This window comes from Chenopodium album, chromosome 26, assembly GCF_948465745.1.
Source record: "Chenopodium album chromosome 26, dcCheAlbu1.1, whole genome shotgun sequence".
NCBI classification, from domain to species: Eukaryota; Viridiplantae; Streptophyta; class Magnoliopsida; order Caryophyllales; family Amaranthaceae; genus Chenopodium; species Chenopodium album.
Genome location: NC_137859.1, coordinates 1,352,628 through 1,371,966, shown reverse-complemented (window position 1 = coordinate 1,371,966; position 19,339 = coordinate 1,352,628). Strand labels below are relative to the sequence as shown.

The 19,339-nt window shown below is 35.9% G+C and overlaps 3 protein-coding genes across 3 annotated transcripts; 2 read left to right on the top strand and 1 right to left on the bottom strand.

Annotated features, from left to right (window-relative positions):
- Window positions 1-1,304: 1,304 nt before the first annotated feature.
- Window positions 1,305-4,946, top strand: LOC145618096 (uncharacterized). Its single transcript, XM_081672885.1, has 3 exons — window positions 1,305-2,014; window positions 2,117-3,197; window positions 4,503-4,946. The coding sequence occupies exons 1-3, from the start codon at window positions 1,641-1,643 to the stop codon at window positions 4,803-4,805; spliced, it is 1,758 nt and encodes a 585-aa protein (XP_081529011.1). The 5' UTR covers window positions 1,305-1,640; the 3' UTR covers window positions 4,806-4,946.
- Window positions 4,947-8,148: 3,202 nt separating this feature from the next.
- LOC145616631 (ubiquitin-activating enzyme E1 1-like) lies at window positions 8,149-14,170 on the top strand. The gene is made up of 7 exons (XM_081671388.1): window positions 8,149-8,468; window positions 8,756-9,105; window positions 10,066-10,283; window positions 10,580-11,374; window positions 11,476-12,344; window positions 12,421-12,853; window positions 13,246-14,170. Exons 2-7 carry the CDS (start codon window positions 8,769-8,771, stop codon window positions 13,840-13,842), a joined length of 3,249 nt encoding a protein of 1,082 aa, XP_081527514.1. The 5' UTR covers window positions 8,149-8,468; window positions 8,756-8,768; the 3' UTR covers window positions 13,843-14,170.
- Window positions 14,171-14,588: 418 nt separating this feature from the next.
- LOC145616567 (LRR repeats and ubiquitin-like domain-containing protein At2g30105) lies at window positions 14,589-18,834 on the bottom strand. The gene is made up of 10 exons (XM_081671320.1): window positions 18,544-18,834; window positions 18,372-18,466; window positions 17,985-18,137; window positions 17,158-17,280; window positions 16,930-17,030; window positions 16,514-16,651; window positions 16,087-16,135; window positions 15,450-15,515; window positions 15,251-15,370; window positions 14,589-15,174 (listed from the first exon to the last, which is right to left on the bottom strand). The coding sequence occupies exons 1-10, from the start codon at window positions 18,689-18,691 to the stop codon at window positions 15,064-15,066; spliced, it is 1,104 nt and encodes a 367-aa protein (XP_081527446.1). The 5' UTR covers window positions 18,692-18,834; the 3' UTR covers window positions 14,589-15,063.
- Window positions 18,835-19,339: the final 505 nt, after the last annotated feature.

Below are 19,339 nucleotides of genomic sequence, written 5' to 3'. Positions count from 1 at the left end.
TTTTGGTTCATCACTTCGTGGCTTGCCTCACATGAGGGTTTTAGGGCTATTATTTTCAGTTCAGTTGAGTTCAGTCAATAAGAACACGAACTTATTTTCTTTCAAAAAAACAACTCACGTGGAGGTATTTTTGTCAATCTTCAAGCAACTAGAAAAGATTAGGGTTTTTTTTTTCGATTTAACGGTTTAAACTTAATTTATTTGAATTTTTGGTTGTTCAAACTTGCCTCATTCTTGCTATTTTTTCAAATTCGAGCTTGAGTATGGCAGAATTTGATAACATAATTTTAAAAACAGCTCGTCTTGTGTGCGCCCGGCCACACTGTGTGACCACTTAAAGTAACCCCTAAGACATAAATTAAGTACCCCTGTAATACCGACCGGGTAACCTTTATAACACTGAACGGGTAACTCTATAACAATAACGAAGTAACCCCTTTAACACTGACCAAGTAACCCTCATTACACTAGCGAAATAACCCTTATAGTGACTGACCACTTAAGACTTTGTGTTTTAAAATTTATTAAAAATACTCTATACGTTAATGCGGAGAAGGATTTTATTATGCCTACTTCTCATTTTCATCTTCCCTAAAGTGAGGATATTATCTAACCTCGAAGTAAGAAAATGAAATTGACAAACCATGAGTCAGGGTGTCTAAGTGATAACAATGAGGCACACATGTGCTTTACTCGTGTATGAAATAAAATACGTTACATCAATCTATGCACAAAATGTGTCTATGGGTATATGATTTCATGTCTTAAAACTAAATTGCGTACCAAATAAGGCTTTAGTTTGTTAAGCGAACACATGCGTAATTGGCTAGTCATGTATGATACACACCTAGCCACATGAAAATTCATGCACAAAATGTACATTTTGGAGCACCTTTCTCATGTCTATAGAGTTAGACCCCTCCTTAATCGATTTTTATTTACTCAATTCAGCAACACATGTATCTATGATTCTAATTATATATATAGCACCGAATATGATATCGAGTCTGATGCGATATCCTTATGATTAGCCAAACCTTTGTTAAATTCGATATATTGAAATAAGTTTAGCAAAACTATACGTAGATCCTAATTTTTACTTATCTTCTCAATTATTAATTTTTTATTTCAGCTCAATTCAATCAATTTCAACATAAATATATATTTCATATCAAACGTAACACACCCCACCTCTACAAGTTCTTCATGAAGTCATGATGTTCAACACAAACAAAACAAAGCACATAACGATTAACAAATAACAAATACTTCATTCATGAACATCCCATGAATATAATCGCTAACTTCGCCATCAATAAATCCACAACTTCATCACATTATTTATCAATACTCCGTATCATCAGTACCATCATCCCTTTCCTCAGCTCTCTAATTAATGCTCCAAATACAAATACTTCATTAATTTTTTATTCAAAAAAAAAAAAAAAAAGTCACACTTTCTTCTCACTCTCTCTCTCTCCTTCCCCTGCTCCTCTTCCCACTGTCTGAAGATTTGCAGCTCAAAAAAAAAAAAAAAAAAAAAAAAAACGTCGAACTTCAAAATAACTTCAGAAAAAGAGTATCTTAACTAAACTTCTCTCGAAAACTCCGGCGACATTTTCCGGCGAGAGGAGAGAGAAATGGCGGCGGCGTTGGAGTGCTGGTCGAGTAGAACGAGCACAGAAGAGGACACCGTTGAGCAGGTGTTAATGCGGTCCAACGACAGATCGGAGGGGTCTCCAGAAGCTTCTACGGCGGCGAAAGACCCTTCTTCGTCGGCGATGCAAAAGCGATTTCAACGACTCAGTCGAAACGTTTCTGAAGCGATCGTCTCGTTGAAGAACTCACTGAATCTTGACTCGGCACGTGACCCACCTCCTTCCAAAATCGACGGTCACCGTAAGATTGTTTGGGGCAGTGTTGTTCGTAGTCTTACTCAGCTTTATCCGGGCAGCCAACTGCCCGAAAAGCTCGTTTCTAATATTCGCAAGCATTATGATTCAATGCCATTGAGGTAAATACTTTGTGTTTGTTGCTAAATTTGATGTGAATTTTTTGTTATTTTGTTTTTGAGAAATTGTAGAAGTTTTTAATTTAATGGGGGTGATTAAAACAGTTATGCTCAAGCTGGGTTTGATATGAAAGATGTGTTTGTTCATATACGATTGATTGAGCAAGCATGTAGTGAGGATCAACCTGCTGTAATAATTCAAGAAATTTCTGAGAATGAAGTTCAAGGGGTTGTTTATAAGATTACATTTGCTTGTAATTCATCGATCTCGTGGCCGGCGGTGTCGGGAGCTTTAGAGAATGGTTCAATGTGTTGTAAGAAGATACAGATCTTTGAGAGGAAGAATTCTACTTTAGGGATACTTCATGTTTTAGTGCAGAGTGGGCAGGAGAAGAGTTTCAAGACTCGTATTGAGAATGCGTTGAAGGCGGCTTCTAAGAAGCCGAAAATTAGTAATAGGAAGCTCCCATTTGGGCTTTGTGGGTGTCAAGAGGAGAATGGTAGAGGGAGGGATTTTGGGGAGATAGAGGAGGAGTTTGGGGATCATAGTTATAGGAATAGTGTTGAGTGTTCGAGTGAGAATATTGAGCTTTCGATGCCTTTGTCGACTTCTTCAATTGTGGTATCGGTTGATGAATGGCAGACTGTGAGGGCAGGTGGGGATGAGATTGGGAAATGGTTGTTGAATACGGAGAGTGTTGAGTTTGGTGATCAGATTGGAACGAGCTCTTTTAAGGGGGTTTATAAGGGTAAGAAGGTTGCTATTGAAAAGCTAAAAGGATGTGATAAGGGGAATGCATATGACTTTGAGCTCCGGAAAAATTTATTAGAGCTTATGACTTGTGGGCATAAGAATGTTGTGCCGTTTTATGGTGTATGTGTAGACGAGAATCATGGGCTTTGTGTTGTCACTAGATTTATGGAAGGGGGATCAGTTCATGACTTAATGTTAAAGCACAAGAAGCTTCAAATCAAGGATATAATGAGGATTGCTGTTGATGTTGCAGAAGGTTTAAAGTTTATGAATGATCACGGTGTTGCTTACCGGGACCTGAATTCCCAAAGGATCTTATTGGACCGCCAGGGCAGTGCTTATTTGGGGGACGTGGGAATAGTCACTGCGTGCAAGAGCATTGGTGAGGCCATGGAATATGAGACTGATGGTTACCGGTGGCTTGCTCCTGAGGTATTTTCTCATTGCCAGCATATGTTATGGACTTTATATCATCTAGCCTTGTTAACAAATGTGTGTTATTTCAACTTATTGATTTTTAGATAAGCTGTTAGTTTCTCCCTGCTATTGCTACTTAGCCAAGGTCATAAATACTTTGTAGCGTTTACTGCACTGCATCTGATAAGGTGGTGTCATATTACTGCTGAAACCCACCATTTCCCGTGACCACAACTATTATTGGTTTCTCTTTGTAGTAATTAAGAATATGTATTGGTGGATTTTGTTCTAAAGTGTTATAAGGTAGCATAACATGTCCTTTTGTTTTTTAGTGACTTTTCCGTATGATTTGTGAATTTCGGTTCATCATAACTTTATGTTTTTGCACATAGTAAATGATTAAATCAACGAAAAGTTCCAGGTGAAATCTTTTTCCCTCAATTCCTTTTTTAAATTAGTACCTCAGCCACTTAATTGTGTTTATGATGATTATGGGCAACGTGTGCTGATTATAAATACTGATTTGTTGAAGTCTTTGGTAATTATGCATTCGATAATCAATATACCTCAATCCATGGTAATAAATGAAAAACTGAGTTTGCATTCGGATAAATAAGCTGCCATGATAGTCAATATTTTGGTTATCCTTCTTCCTTCCTTCAGTAATTATGCATTCGGATAAATAAGCTGCTATGCCACTCAGCCACCGGGCAGTGAATTAGATTATAAGTGTTTTTTTTGCTTTCCTAATAAAGATTATACACTATAAGATCAACTATGAGCTTCTGTTATCCAAACTTTTTCTAAAATTCTTTGAAATTTCTTGTTCATTTACTGTATATCTAATTAAGGCTCTCAACGTGTGAATGGTGGATTTGTTATATTGAGTCATTGTAAGTAGCATCTGTCTTTTTTTGTTAAAGGATGGCTTTATGTCTTTTCAAATATTATTACTTTTATGAGCATGCAGAACATGTCTTTATTTTTCTGCATTATAGTGCTTTTAATGTTTGTTAACCTTTATCTGCCTTGGTAAAACACAATTTTCCTAGTGTAATTATGCAGTAGCACCACATTTTTCTACTTTGATGGTTATTGCCCTTATTGTTGAAAAAGAGCTTAATTCCCCTTTTCCAGTTTAATTATGATAATTGACTACTGAATCTATCTTCCACTAATTTCGTTGTTCTTTTCCAGTTGGTTTGGTTGGATTACTATTCCAGTTGAATGAAACTTTTATGCATATTTGGCCATCACTTGACTTTGTTCAACTCTGTGCTAGTCTATGACTCTAATTTTGTTCATGTGTTTTTTGTTAAGATCATTGCAGCTGATCCTGAAAGCGTTAGTGAGACATGGATGAGTAATGTATACAGTTTTGGAATGATAATTTGGGAAATGGTGACTGGTGAGGCTGCCTACTCTGCATACTCACCTGTCCAGGCAGCTGTTGGAATTGCTGCTTGTGGCCTTAGACCTGAAATTCCTAAAGAATGCCCTCAAGTCTTGAAATCTCTCATGATGAAGTGCTGGAACAATTGCCCTTCAAAGCGACCTCAATTTTCTGAAATACTCTCTTTACTGCTGCGGCCTAACAGCATTAGTACCATAAACAACAGGTGAAAGTACAATCTACCATGATAATTTAGTTTCTACATTTATTTTGCAAAACTGCATGTAAAAATGTGGCTGTTTGCATAGTTACATCCCCTCATGGATGTAATGCAAGTTTGTATTCCTCAATGGTGAATGAAAATTATATTTTTGTTCTGGCCGCTCCACTTTATAACAGTCTGCTGTCAGTGTAGGACATAGATTTCTTGTTAATAGCATCATCGTCACTCGTGTTACACATATAATTTGAACATGATGCTGAGATATCACATCATTTCTTCGTTTGAGCCCATCGTTTTTTATGGTTGCTGATTCTGTTTTTCTCATATAAGATATATAAGATTATAGAAAGAGGGGAAAAAAAGGGAATCGTGTACCTTGATGACCCTGCATGTTGGATGATCAATGTGACTTTTGGCTTTGATTCTCTTTTATGCTTGTTTTGTATCAAACGCAAGGGTCCCCAAAGAGTGTTATTGTTTAATTAAAGTATTCTTTCATTAGTTATTTGGCTTATAGGGACCTTTTCACCTTTTCGACCACCCCACTCTCTCTTGAGGTAAACCAGGAAAGGTGGGTTGGTGAAGTTCCCATGTCTTTGCACCATTTTTGAGTCCCACTATCACGACATGTTTGTTTGGACCTTGGGCAGAATGTTTGTCATTACCATATTTTTGTTCAGTAGACCTTATAGTTTTCTGAGCTCATCAAATCTATACAGCAATATGAAATTTACCGGTCTTCTTCCAGGCTTGTTATTTTACAGGCCGCATTTGGCTGTTTAACTTAACCTACTGTGTTGCTGTATGTACCTCCTTAAGTCCTTGAGAAGTTGAGCTCTCCCATTGTACTACCACTCTACTGATTAGCTAGAGTTGGCTCGCATGAGTGCATGACTGCAACCTTGGAAATCATTGTATTGACTTCTCTATTTACCGAGAGAAATGTTGTTTAAAAAAAATAAAAAATAATTAGCATCGAAGTTGATGAACACATGGAAGATTGTAGTTCAACGATGGATGTGTCTGCGATAAATTTGCTGCTTAATCCACATTGTCACGTTCTAGTTTGTATAATACTTTCCGTTATTTGGTTTTATAATACACTTAAAAGTTGCTAAACACTCCCATGTGAGTTTACCAACAAACATGTTTCATTTCACGTTTAATTACTCCTCTTGTCTATCGACTATGAACCTAGCAATTAGTATTAGGTACTCCTGGAGTACCTAGTATTATACTCCAGAGCCCAGCCCAATCTAATATATGGGATTAAAACCCAGTTAACGAAATTAAAGCATGCAAGGCTAATTTGAGGAAAAAAACAACTTAGGAAAAGCAAATAACATGAAACTAACTCCATATATAAAAGAAAGGTGGATGAAAAAAAAAAAATCAAATCATTTCATTTCATTTCTACTCCACTACTTTCACTTTCACTCTCCATTTGAACTAGTCTTGCAAATTTCTTGTCCATTAAAGGCCAAATTCAACTTCAAGATCATGTCTAAAAACAACTTAAATTACCGAAATGCATATCAAGGGAAGTAAGTATTTGTTTAATTTTATTTATAAATTATTTTGCAATTGTACAATTGTAAACCAATTAAATGATAATGAAAAACTAGATGAAAGAATTGCATATTTAAAAACAAAAATTATAGATAAGTTCTTGTTATTTTGATCAATTTTGTTTCTAGGCTTATGCTATTCAGCATTATATATTATGTTATTTTGATTGTGAAGTCAGATCTATATTTCTAAAATGTGTTTATTTTTGTTAATATTATTCTTTAAAATGATGTTATTTTGCTTAATATATAATGTTATTCTACTTAAAATCTAATGTTATTTTGGGTTAATCATCATGTGCTGTTTTAGTCTTTGAAAGTAGATTTGTTTTGGCAAAATTATTTAACGTTTTTCTAAAACACCATTTTTTTTTAATTTGTTTCATAAATGATGATATTTTGTTTTAAGCCTAATGTTATTTTATTTTTATCATGTGTTGTTTTAATGAAATCCTAACTTTGTGTTGTCTTGTTATTTTAATGTATCCTCTATTATTCTACTTAACCTTTGAGTTAAGTTGTTATTTTGTTTAATATCTTATGTTATTTTCAATAGAAGTTTAAGTTATTCAGTTATCAAGTTATGTGTTATTTTAGGTTAAACTTTGTGTTACTTTGTACACAAATTGATGTTATTCTATTTAAAGTCTTTTGTTATTTTGTTTTCAGCATGTGATATTTAAATAAACCATATCTTCAGTTATTCTATTTTAAATTAGTGCTATTTTTAATTTTAAGGAATTGCAATTGAAAGATAAAAATTGATTGAATTCACATAAATTGAAAGAAAATAGAGGAAGAAAAGAATAGCAGGAAGAAAAAGAGAAAAAGAGGAAAACAGGGAAGAAGAAATTCACAAAAATTGAAAAAAAAAATACAGAAAACAAAGTATAGCAAGAAGAAAAAGGGGAAAACAGAGAAGAAGGTAGGGATAGATAAAAGAACGACGTCGTTTGACCCTGGAGTATCATGCTCACGGTACTCCAGGAGTAGGGTAGATATTGCGTGGTCCTAGAACCTTTTTGTAGTTCCATTTAAAAACTATCCAATGTTCTCTTGATTGATACACTAGACTAGATTTAACTTCGGGCCTGTTTTGATTGACTGAAATGAGCTTAACTGAACTGAACTGAATATTTTATGAAATAAGGAAATTAAGAACTGAAGTGAACTGAAAATAATCTGAAGAGAACAGACCCGAATCTAGTGTACACAATTACACATACCTAAATTAAACTTATCCGTGATTACCAGTTACATGTTGAGTTGTTAATTGTTATGCTTGGTGTTTCTTTCTATGCAAAGTATTGGATGAATCTATATTTAAATTTCAAAGGTCGAGATGTTCAAAAACTTATAAGAAAGGTACAATAATTTAAATTTGTCTCATGAATCTGAACTCATATTAACAAAAAATTTGACTTTTCATATACTGGTATTATGGTATATCTAACGTTTTAAAATTGTATGTTGACTAATACTAGTCAAATACAGAGTATCAAAATCAAACTTTAAGGAAAAGAAGAAAGTACACAGAGTACATTACTGTAATAATCCATTTCAATAATTTTGATGAAGTTGTCAAAAAAAAAAAAAATCTGATGGTCCGTATAAAACCTACAAAAAATTCTAAATTGGGCCTTGTACAAAATGAAACCCTGCCCAGTACAAAAGATACCCGAAATAGAAAACAAAGGAAAAGAAAGAAGATAGAAAACGACGTCGCTCAGTGGGAAAGCTGACTTTATCTAGTAACTACTGTCGTCTCGCATCTTGGTACCAAACACGCTCATATTCTCTCTCCTTTGGTGATGATGATGTTGGTGTTGCAGGAGAGAGAAACCAAAGAAATGGAGTGAGCCCCTCAGAAAATGGGGTTTCTTTTGTCTGTTTTTTTTCACTCTTAAACCCTAATTTTCTTAATTGTCCATTTTACCCTTTTCCCATTACACTCACTCTTTCTCTCTCACTCTTCTTCTCTATCTAACTTCTTCTTCAGTACTCCAGCTACCATTATAAACAGAATAAACAACAATTCGTTTTCTCTCTCTAACCTTCGATGCGATTCCAATCTTCCTTCGTCGGCATTCTCGGAGATATAGGTATGTTGTTCTTCGCTTTTTCTTTGATTTTCGTATAATTTCATCTTTTTATTGCTTGTTTTGTTTGAATTCGAATCGAATCGAATCTAATCTTAACTGTTGATATAATCATCAGAAATGAGGTTTTTTTGGTGTAAATTAGGGTTAGGGGTTTTAATTTTGGCACCGATCATCAGAAATTGTTGTAGTAGAGCTAAATCGTCGTCATATCTGACGTTATTATTATTTGAATTAATATTGTTTTTGTTGACTTTTCCGATGGTTCGTGGACGGCGATTTTTGACCAGTTGTTTGCTCTATATGCTTCCAAGGAAGAGAGCTGCTGGTGAAGGTGAGGTAGTTGACGGTACAACAACTTCTTCTTCGTCTTTTAAAAAGTCTCGCATCGAAGGATCCGCCTCCGCTTCGAATTCCGTTGAAACGACGACGTCGAATAACTCGAATTCTGGTAGTAGGTTTACAGTTGAGAACGATACCGAAGTTACGATCACCATGGCTATGGGCGATGGTAATCCGCAGGAAATCGATGAGGATCTGCATAGTAGGCAGCTAGCTGTGTATGGGCGTGAGACTATGAGGCGCCTTTTTGCCTCCAATGTTCTTGTTTCAGGGATGCAAGGCCTCGGAGCTGAAATCGGTACAATTATTATTGTGATGTTTTTGTTGTTATGATGTTTACGTTTGTTTGATTGTAATTATGTTGCTACTAGTTTGATTTTGCGGTTTTTGAAAATTTGTTAGCTCATGATCATTATGATCATAAATTCATCTTTTGAATAAATGCTATTTTTGAGCTAGACTGGCTAGGGAGTAAGTAAAATGATCATCCCTGAGAAAATGCTGCATACTTCTGAATTGTAATGTATTCTAGTAATAGTATTGAAAATTGAAATGAGTATTTCTGTAGTTATGTAATTTCAAGTAAGTAGTCTTAGATTCTCAATGTCCATCTTCCGTGTATGCTTTGTAGCGAGATCCTATATTTATCTCTTTGGCATCGGTAATAATCAGCTCTGGTTCTGCGTTGTTTACTCCGTGTCACATCTTGTTGTCTTGCAATTGTGAACATACCTGATAATGTCACATGATTTTGAATATTTATGTAACTAGATTGTAAGTTGAAAGGTTTGTGACTTTGTGGATTTGTAATATTTATCCTAGACAAGGGACCAGCTTAGTACTTCTTTTCTTGAAACTTATAACTTCTTCCTCCCATACCTGTTCTGGTTCTCATTCTTGACATGGTCTACAGATTTAGCATTTTGGTGTTAGTTTCAAATGTTACCTTTTATGTGTAAATGGAGTTTTACAGCTTTGATAATCCCAAATAGAATATATACGAGTTGGTCTTCTGACTCTTGCTTGAGATTGACTAGCTGCCATTTGGTAGATCAAATGCCTCAAAGAGACTATAATGACGTGAATGTCAACATATCACTGTATATGATATTACCCATGAACTGAGGACCTAGGATCATATAGTTTCTTGTATCTTGTGTTTGTAATCCTCCAATTCTGGCTTGAGACTTTCTTGATCATGACAATTGAAACATTTTTTTTTCCCCTTTTTCACTTGTCTTTTTTAAATAATTTACAGCAAAGAATCTTATCCTTGCTGGTGTCAAGTCTGTCACCTTGCATGATGAAGGAACAGTGGAGCTATGGGATTTATCCGGCAATTTTCTTTTCTCTGAAGATGATGTTGGGAAAAACAGAGCGCTTGCTAGTGTGCAAAAGTTGCAAGAACTGAATAATGCAGTGCTTGTTACAACTTTGACAACTAAACTGACAAAGGGACAGCTTTCTGACTTCCAGGTACTTCCATACCTATGTTGTCCATAATTCCATATATGTATCGAACTACTGTTGAGAAAATAAAATAAAATAGAATATAAATATTTCTTTGTATGACTTGATGAATTGTGTAAAAAATCAGGAATGTTGACTTCTATAGTTCCATCAGATATATTTACTAGATGAAAGTCCCTTGTCTGTTGATGATGTTTGTTTGTTGATATTGTGTTAGACATCTTTAGAATTAAAAACGGCAATTTATGGTTTCTTGCTCTTGCTATATTATAATTAGCTTGGTCTATTTTTCTTTTCTTTAGGCTGTTGTATTTACTGATATCAGTTTGGACAAAGCTATCGAGTTCAATGATTACTGCCACAGTCATCAACCCTCTATTGCTTTCATTAAAGCTGAAGTTAGGGGCCTTTTTGGCAATGTGTTTTGTGACTTTGGACCTGAGTTTACTGTTGTTGATGTGGATGGTGAGGAACCACACACTGGTATAATTGCTTCAATCAGCAATGACAACCCTGCTCTTGTATCATGTGTGGATGATGAAAGACTGGAGTTTCAGGATGGTGATCTTGTTGTGTTCTCTGAAATTCATGGGATGCCAGAACTAAATGATGGAAAGCCAAGAAAAATTAAAAATGCTAGGCCCTATTCATTCACTCTTGAGGAGGACACCACAAATTTTGGTGTGTACCAGAAGGGGGGGATTGTGACACAAGTCAAACAGCCAAAGCTTCTGCATTTTAAGCCTTTGAGAGAAGCACTTAGTGATCCGGGTGACTTTCTTTTGAGTGATTTTTCAAAGTTTGACCGTCCACCTCTGCTGCATTTGGCATTTCAAGCTTTAGACAAACTTGTGTGTGAGTTAGGGCGATTTCCTAGTCCTGGTTCTGAAGATGATGCACAGAAGTTAATATCCTTAGCTAGTAGAATTAATGAGGGCTTAGGTGATGGCAGGCTGGAAGACATCAATCCTAAACTTCTACGCCAATTTGCCTTTGGGGCTAGGGCTGTACTGAATCCTATGGCTGCTATGTTTGGTGGTATTGTTGGACAGGAAGTCATGAAGGCTTGCTCTGGAAAGTTCCACCCTCTTTTTCAGGTTATTACTGGCCCCATTCTTTTTTTGCTAAATTTGCATTTTCGATGTGTTGTAACTTTATGTATTTATTTTATTCATATTTATGTTTTTTTTCTTTGTAGTTCTTCTACTTTGATTCAGTTGAATCACTTCCTACCGAGCCCTTGGATCTCTCTGATTTTGCTCCAAGAAATTGTCGCTATGATGCTCAAATTTCTGTTTTCGGATGGAAACTCCAGAAGAAGCTCGAAGATGCTAAAACATTCATTGTTGGATCTGGTGCTCTTGGATGTGAATTCTTGAAGAATTTGGCTTTGATGGGTGTTTCTTGTGGTAGCCAAGGGAAGCTTACAGTTACTGATGATGATGTTATTGAGAAAAGTAATCTCAGTAGGCAATTTTTGTTCCGTGATTGGAACATTGGGCAGGCTAAGTCCACTGTTGCTGCTGCTGCTGCCTTAGCAATAAATCCACAGTTCCGTGTTGAAGCCTTGCAGAATCGTGTTGGTTCTGAAACTGAAAATGTGTTTGATGACACTTTTTGGGAAAATCTAAGTATTGTAGTCAATGCACTGGATAATGTGAATGCTAGATTGTATGTAGATCAGAGATGCTTGTATTTCCAGAAGCCTCTCCTTGAATCAGGAACTTTGGGTGCCAAATGCAACACACAGATGGTCATTCCTCATCTTACTGAAAATTATGGCGCTTCACGAGATCCACCTGAGAAGCAAGCACCTATGTGCACAGTGCATTCTTTTCCACACAACATTGACCATTGTCTGACTTGGGCTCGCTCTGAATTTGAGGGACTACTTGAGAAAACTCCAGCCGAAGTGAATGCATATCTTTCAAACCCTAGTGAATACACTTCATCTATGAGGAATGCTGGTGATGCTCAGGCTAGGGACACTTTGGAACGTGTTCTTGAATGCCTTGAAAAGGAAAGATGCAAGACATTTGAGGACTGTGTTGCTTGGGCTAGGCTTAAGTATGTATCTCTTGCTAATTAAATGCTGTTTGTATAGTTTTATGCATCATCTCTAACTCTTGGTTTTCGTAAACAGGTTTGAAGACTACTATACCAACCGTGTGAAGCAGCTGACATATACATTCCCTGAAGATGCTGCAACCAGTACTGGGGCTCCATTCTGGTCAGCCCCAAAGAGATTTCCTCGTCCCTTGCAATTTTCATCTTCCGATCCTTCACATCTGCACTTTATTATGTCTGCATCTATATTACGAGCTGAAACATTTGGGATCCCCATCCCTGATTGGGCAAAACATCCTAAGATACTGGCAGAGGCTGTTGATAAAGTCAGGGTCCCCGACTTTCAGCCAAAAAAAGATGCCAAGATTGTTACAGATGATAAGGCTACTAGCCTTTCCTCTTCTTCTATAGATGATGGAGCGGTCATTGATGAACTTATCAGTAAGTTGGAGCACATTCGCAGCAATTTGTTGCCGGATTTCAGGATGAAGCCAATCCAGTTTGAGAAGGTAAATTTTCATTTTATTTTTGATGATTGCGTAACTGGTGACTGTTGGATTGAATGTTGGTTTTAAGGATTAAGGTAAGATGACTTAATAAAAAGAGACTATTTTCTGTAATCCCATGTCAATATAAAATTCAGTTGTTGTACCCGAAGTATAAAATGAATTAACCATAAGGAAGAAGATGTGATTGCAGTGTGGAGTGGGTGTTCTGCATTTGATCTTATCCGTCTGTTTTGATCTCTAATTTTTGCATTTCTGCTCTGGCATACCCCGCCCCATTTTACTGGATAAAGAGAAACTAGAGAGAACGGAATTTTGTTAGCTTTTTCCATAATCTTTGACTGGGACTTAACTCACTTACGGAGATCACCTCTTATTTTCCAACACTGATGCAGGATGATGACACAAACTACCATATGGACCTCATAGCTGCTCTTGCCAATATGAGAGCAAGGAACTACAGCATTCCTGAAGTTGATAAATTGAAGGCCAAGTTTATTGCCGGAAGGATCATTCCTGCTATTGCAACCTCAACTGCTATGGCCACTGGTTTGGTGTGCTTGGAGCTGTACAAGGCTTTGGATGGAGAGCATAAGCTGGAGGACTACCGAAATACATTCGCTAATCTGGCATTGCCTCTGTTTTCCATGGCTGAACCAGTCCCTCCAAAGGTTTTCAAGCATCGTGACATGAGCTGGACTGTTTGGGACCAATGGGTCTTGAAGGGCAACCCTACCCTCAATGAACTTATACAGTGGCTTAAGGACAAGGGTCTGAATGCTTACAGTATCTCTTGTGGAAGTTGCTTGCTTTTCAATAGTATGTTCCCTCGCCACAGAGAAAGGATGGACAAGAAGGTTGTGGACCTTGCCACAGAAGTGGCGAAGGTAGAAATTCCTCCTTATCGCCGCCACTTGGATGTCGTTGTTGCTTGTGAGGATGACGATGATAATGATATTGACATCCCACTGGTCTCTGTTTACTTCAGATGAGCTTTGCTATAATTATGCTAATGACATATTCTCAAGGCCATAGTATCTGCGTTGTATCTCTTACCATGTATGAGGTTTTGCAGCACAAGTTCTTGATCCAGAGTGGATATTTTCTTCTGTAGCGTTTATGTACTGGATATTTGTTCATGCACATCCACATGTTATATAGAGCCTAACTTAAGTTACAGAAATTTCTGAGCTTCTTTCTGTATCGGCATTGTGTATGCAGTATGCATATTATTTAGGCAAAGTCATAATGTGAAGGTCACAATACTTCATTGTAAGACTGAGGTAATTTTACTTAATTGAGGGGTTACTTTTTTATTTCTTTTTGTGTGGGGGGTCAAGTTTAATGTCCTGCAAATAAATGGATTGAAATTGTCTCATTCAAGACTATATTTGGAATGTCATTCTTTGCGGTTATTGCTTAGTAAACTGATTAACTGAGTGATGCGAGCATGTTTGAAAGTTTCATCCCCCTCTTTTCAGGGGTAATCTTAATACGGTGATTTGTTTATATAAAGTTGTGAATTATTTCGGATTCAAATCATGATTCATGATTACAAGTAACAAGTTCGACCAATAAATGCTAATGTTAAGCTTCAAATATAAAATGGTAGGCATGAAGTGCTACCATAAATAAAACCTCAATGCATCGTGAAACTAAAGATTAATTGCAACAACAACTTCAAAATCTTAAAAATCTTACACAAGATCTGCAACTTAATTTATACGAGCTTTCTGCAATGGTGTGGTTACAAACTTACAACCAGATGCGTTTATCCTTCAATTTACAAGTGCAAAAATATTGGCCAATACTAAAATAAAAAAAATAATAATAATAATAAAAAAAAAAATTTTAAAAAAAATTTTAAAAAAAAAATAAAAATAAAAAAAACCACAGATTGTTCAATTAATTGTATGTGGAGAATAATGGATTCGCTTGCACCAGGAAAAATATCACTGGAGCTGGAGGTATGCAATTCTACACTTAACTATTTTCAATTACAAGATGGAACCCCATTATATCCCTCCATATAGGCATATATTTCCTTGTTACAGCAACTCCATGATCCACAAGGACCACCACCACATAGACAATACAGTTCTGTAGACTTCAATTCTAACTCTATTGCCAGAAGAACAACAAGAAACGGCAAGTCCTGAAGAAATATATGTTCCTCAGCAGCAATCTTTACCATATGTATTTGTGTTTGGAGATCAGTTTTTATCAGCACCTTCGTCAAAGTCAGCAGAGTCAACAGTGCGGCATTCCAGTTTCTTGTTCTGTTTCAAGACTCTCCTTTTATCAAAATCTTCCCACCCCTCAATCTGGAAAAGAGATTCAATAAATTCATATCCTTAAAACATAAAGCATCTATTAAGCTAGTGAAGTATAGCAGTATACCTGCCGAAGCTCATAAACTGCTATTTGTGTATTTGTAACATCAAGTGTTGAAAGCTTGACACAATTCTTCAATAGAGTAGATGGCAGTGATTTAAGTGGATTATTCTGAAGATGCAACGCCTGATGCAGAAAAATAAAATGGTTATGTATTGAAGCAACAGAAATGGTAAAATAGCACAAAAAATGTAAGGAATTCAACCTGCAACTTTTGTAGTTTGCCAAATGTCTCAGGCAACTCTTTTAGAAGATTAAAGGATATATTGACCTGGCCATACAAAACAAATTCAGTAAGGAAATTGACCAACATCATAAAATATGTTGATTAGAGCTTAAAGATGCTATAACTTGAGTTCAAAGAAAGGAATACAGCATCTGTATTTCTGTTGCCAACTCAAAATTTTCCTTTTACCCCCAGAAAAAATATTTATTATAAGCCAAAATATACCCTTAACTGGCGTTTTTAATCAGTAAACTTTTCCTCAACCTGGGGATGGGTAAAAGCATATAACACCTTTTAAATCTCAGTGCTGTCTACAGCATCTGTCAAAACTTGCTGTCAATGGGAAATTTTACATTCATACTTTCAGCATTGAATCTCTTACTGAATCATGGACAGAAAAATGGTTTTAATGAAAAAAAGAAAGAAAAAAAATCATAAACATCTGCTTTATTTTACACTTGTATGTTGAAAAGCGTCAGGTGTCGGGTTGAATAGCAACTGATATTACAAGTGGTTTTATTTAAATTTTTGTACTGAAAGGATAGTTTATTATTATTGTTGACGGCCAGCATTGCAAAGTTTTTTCTGCTACTAATCCAAAGATGGAGAATTATACCTCAATTAATGCATTGCAGTCGCCTATATGAGAGGGCACCACACTTAGACTGGCAAATACAAGTAAAGAATCAAGTCAATATGATTCTGAAGCAGAAATGTCAAATTGACACAAAACATATGCAAATTGTGTTATGCTCATAAAGATTTACAAATTTCAATCCAGATTTAGGAAGATGATAACCAACTCACAAATAAGCCTCACAAACTGCTACAGATCACTTAGTCATAAAGACTAGTTAAAGTCTACAGCACATATACTAACATCAAGAACTTTAACTTCATAGTCCCCATATATCTCAAGCTAAGATAACAACACATACTGTCAGATTTACCCTAGACATGCTGGGATATAGATTTGATGATCTAGGATTGCATATCATAAATCAAAATGAAATTACCAAATGTTGGATAGAGTGACTACACACCTGTTGTTGTTAACTTTAAAAATTTCTAGCCGAGTCAAAAGACCAATCTCTACTGGTAACCTTTCCAGTTTGTTGCCTGCAACGTGCAGCTGCTCTAGGGAAGTAAGTTCACCCAAGGAAGAAGGTAGATAAGTCAACCTGCAAAAGATATAGCGTTTAAAATTAATTAGTATGGGATTGCATCTGATTATTCTCACCAAGTAATCAGAATGCAGAATTGGGGTTTGGGGGAGGGGGGATGAACAAGCCATAATTACAATGCATGTCTATACACCTGATTTCTCTTTATGGAAATTGTTTTGAAAGTAAGAGCTCTTCACATAAGAGCCAAAATCAGGGTGATAACTTACTGGTACAAATATTTTTGAAAAATCCGAACATGGGAGGCAAGTCTTATTGTATCTAAGAGAACTTACTGGTTTTGATCCAAAGAAAGATGGTTCAAATTCTTCAACTGAATTAGGCCTTCCCAACTTATTGAATCATCTGAGAGATCATTTGCATTCAAAATCAACTTCTACAAAACCAGAATACAGAAGCACAATGTTTATAATAACTTTTTAGCAGTAGAGTAAATTTATGGAACTTTTGATAACCAATATAAGATGAAGGGTAATCACTTTAGTTTTAGTTTATTTTTTAACCTTGATAGATGTCAAGCAGCTAATTTTGGAGGGTATGTCACGAATATAGTTGTTGCTGAGATCAAGCACTTTAGGACAAGAGCCTGAAGACGATCCACATTCCCATACTTCATCAGGTATAGCCTTTGGATTTTCCAATACAGAAAAATATACATTAATTGGATACATAAAAGAACACATTCATGAAAATAATCCCAGGGACTATGTGAAGAGCTACAACAGTACAACATCAAAGAGACCTCCCACCTTCAGCAGGGTTGGAAGGGAGAGATGGGTATAGATAGAACCTTATTCTTGACCTATGTCCAATAACAATAATTAAAAATAAAAATAACAATTATACTTGTAGTTCATTTATAAATTTTTTTTCCTTCCATTTCTAAAGTAAGAACCCACCCTCTTCTATAATGAGAGAAGATTTCTAAGGTGACGCGTGAAAATCACAATGATGCAAACACTTTTCAACAATCATCCACACCTCTAACCCTCCTTTTTTTACGATTTCATGTTTAAAAATTTTAGATCCTTCACTCTCTCTCCTCTTCCTGTACCTTCAAAATTCCGCATTGGAATGCATTATAACAATAGATTACCATTAATTGAAAGTCATCACTCCCACAATCCGGGGACATCACTAAACAAAGGAAAATAGTGCCAACACTAAAACGCAAAATCCGAATAGAATACAAACAATCTATGTTCATTTTCAGAAATTACTGTACACAACATCTCCACACTCCACAAAAATTGCACAAAATGCCAAATTATAAAACTTGAATTAACTATGCCACATTATGAAACTTGCAATAAAAGATTATGGATTTTACCTTTAAATTAGACTCAGCAAGACCAATTACCCTAAACATCTTCCACCGATCAACACTCGACTTAAGTATGTTGGTATCTTTAACAGGTGCAGAATTGAGGGATCGATCCTCATTCATAATCTTCTGATAAGTTGGAACCACAGGTGATTTGCCCTAAAATCAACACCAAATCAATCAATATTATAAATAATCCAAACCCTAAATTTAACCAGCAACAAAATACCTTAAATCAACATCAAAATCATCAATTCTTAAAATAATTCATTAAAACCCAAAATCAAACAGCAAAAACATCCAATAATTAACATCAAACTGATCAATTGTTTACATAATTTAAACCCTAAAACTAATTTCATCCAAAAAAGGGAAGTAAGAAGAAATTAATACCCCTTGAAATTTACCACCAGAAGCCGTGAGCATGATTTTAGACTTATTAACAATACCCGAATCCCTCAATGTTTTTGAATCAACCAATTTAGCTCCTACAAATATAAATCAAAATCAAAATTAAAACTTTAATTCAGACAATGATAAAGCCATGATGAAGATTGAAGAAAACCTTTGTGAATGAGCTGCTGGCCTTTAGGGAGGACGTTAGTGGAGTCCATGAGAAGTTGTTTGAGCTCAAAAATGGTGGAATTAATGTTAATTGACATTGGAAGTCTTTCGCTTCCGAATTGGATCTTCAACTCCACCATTTCTGACATTATTTCTTGGTTATTCAGTTCAGTCACCCGCTGGTGTTTCTGTGAAAGGTTCTCTCTTTTCTTTTGCAAATTTTGTAACTAGACCTTGTGCTGCGTGTCTACGTATAAACATACAAGCACAATTTTATCAGCTCTTGGACCCTAACCACTCAGAATTGATCTCAATTCAGATTAGCTCTATGGGTAAAACTTACAAGCATAATTTTATCAACTCTTGGAGCCTAAACGCCCAGAATTGATCCCAATCCGTATTAGCTCTATGGGTAAAACATACAAGCATAATTTTATCAACTCTTGGAGCCTAACTGCCAGAATTGATCCCAATCTGAATTAGCTCTATGAGTAAAACATACAAGCATAATTTTATCAACTCTTGGAGCCTAACCGCCCAGAACTGATCCCAATTCGAATTAGCTCTATGGGTGAAACATACAAGCAAAATTTTATTAACTCCTGAAGCCTAACCACGTAGAATTGATCCAGTCCGCACAATGTTATCAACTCTACTTTTTTAGTTCTTTAGGAATAAATTGGATGGGCTTCAGCTACAAGTTAGCCCAGAAAAACAGGCCGCTTTGGTTGGGCCTAGGACACAAAATGAGATCCAATAAGTAGGGACCATAACCTGAAGAATGGAGAAGATAAAAG

What these genes read in the sequence shown, in the direction of transcription:
- LOC145618096 (XM_081672885.1), top strand. Translation starts at nt 1,641, where the DNA reads ATGGCGGCGGCGTTGGAGTGCTGGTCGAGTAGAACGAGCACAGAAGAG. An exon ending in TATGATTCAATGCCATTGAG is followed by an intron (nt 2,015 to 2,116) that starts GTAAATACTTTG and finishes TGATTAAAACAG; the next exon opens with TTATGCTCAAGCTGGGTTTG. An exon ending in ACCGGTGGCTTGCTCCTGAG is followed by an intron (nt 3,198 to 4,502) that starts GTATTTTCTCAT and finishes TTTTTTGTTAAG; the next exon opens with ATCATTGCAGCTGATCCTGA.
- LOC145616631 (XM_081671388.1), top strand. Translation starts at nt 8,769, where the DNA reads ATGCTTCCAAGGAAGAGAGCTGCTGGTGAAGGTGAGGTAGTTGACGGT. An exon ending in AGGCCTCGGAGCTGAAATCG is followed by an intron (nt 9,106 to 10,065) that starts GTACAATTATTA and finishes AATAATTTACAG; the next exon opens with CAAAGAATCTTATCCTTGCT. An exon ending in AGCCAATCCAGTTTGAGAAG is followed by an intron (nt 12,854 to 13,245) that starts GTAAATTTTCAT and finishes ACACTGATGCAG; the next exon opens with GATGATGACACAAACTACCA.
- LOC145616567 (XM_081671320.1), bottom strand. Translation starts at nt 18,691, where the DNA reads ATGTCAGAAATGGTGGAGTTGAAGATCCAATTCGGAAGCGAAAGACTT. An exon ending in CTGGTGGTAAATTTCAAGGG is followed by an intron (nt 18,138 to 18,371) that starts GTATTAATTTCT and finishes TGTTGATTTTAG; the next exon opens with GGCAAATCACCTGTGGTTCC. An exon ending in CTTTCTTTGGATCAAAACCA is followed by an intron (nt 16,652 to 16,929) that starts GTAAGTTCTCTT and finishes TATCTTTTGCAG; the next exon opens with GTTGACTTATCTACCTTCTT.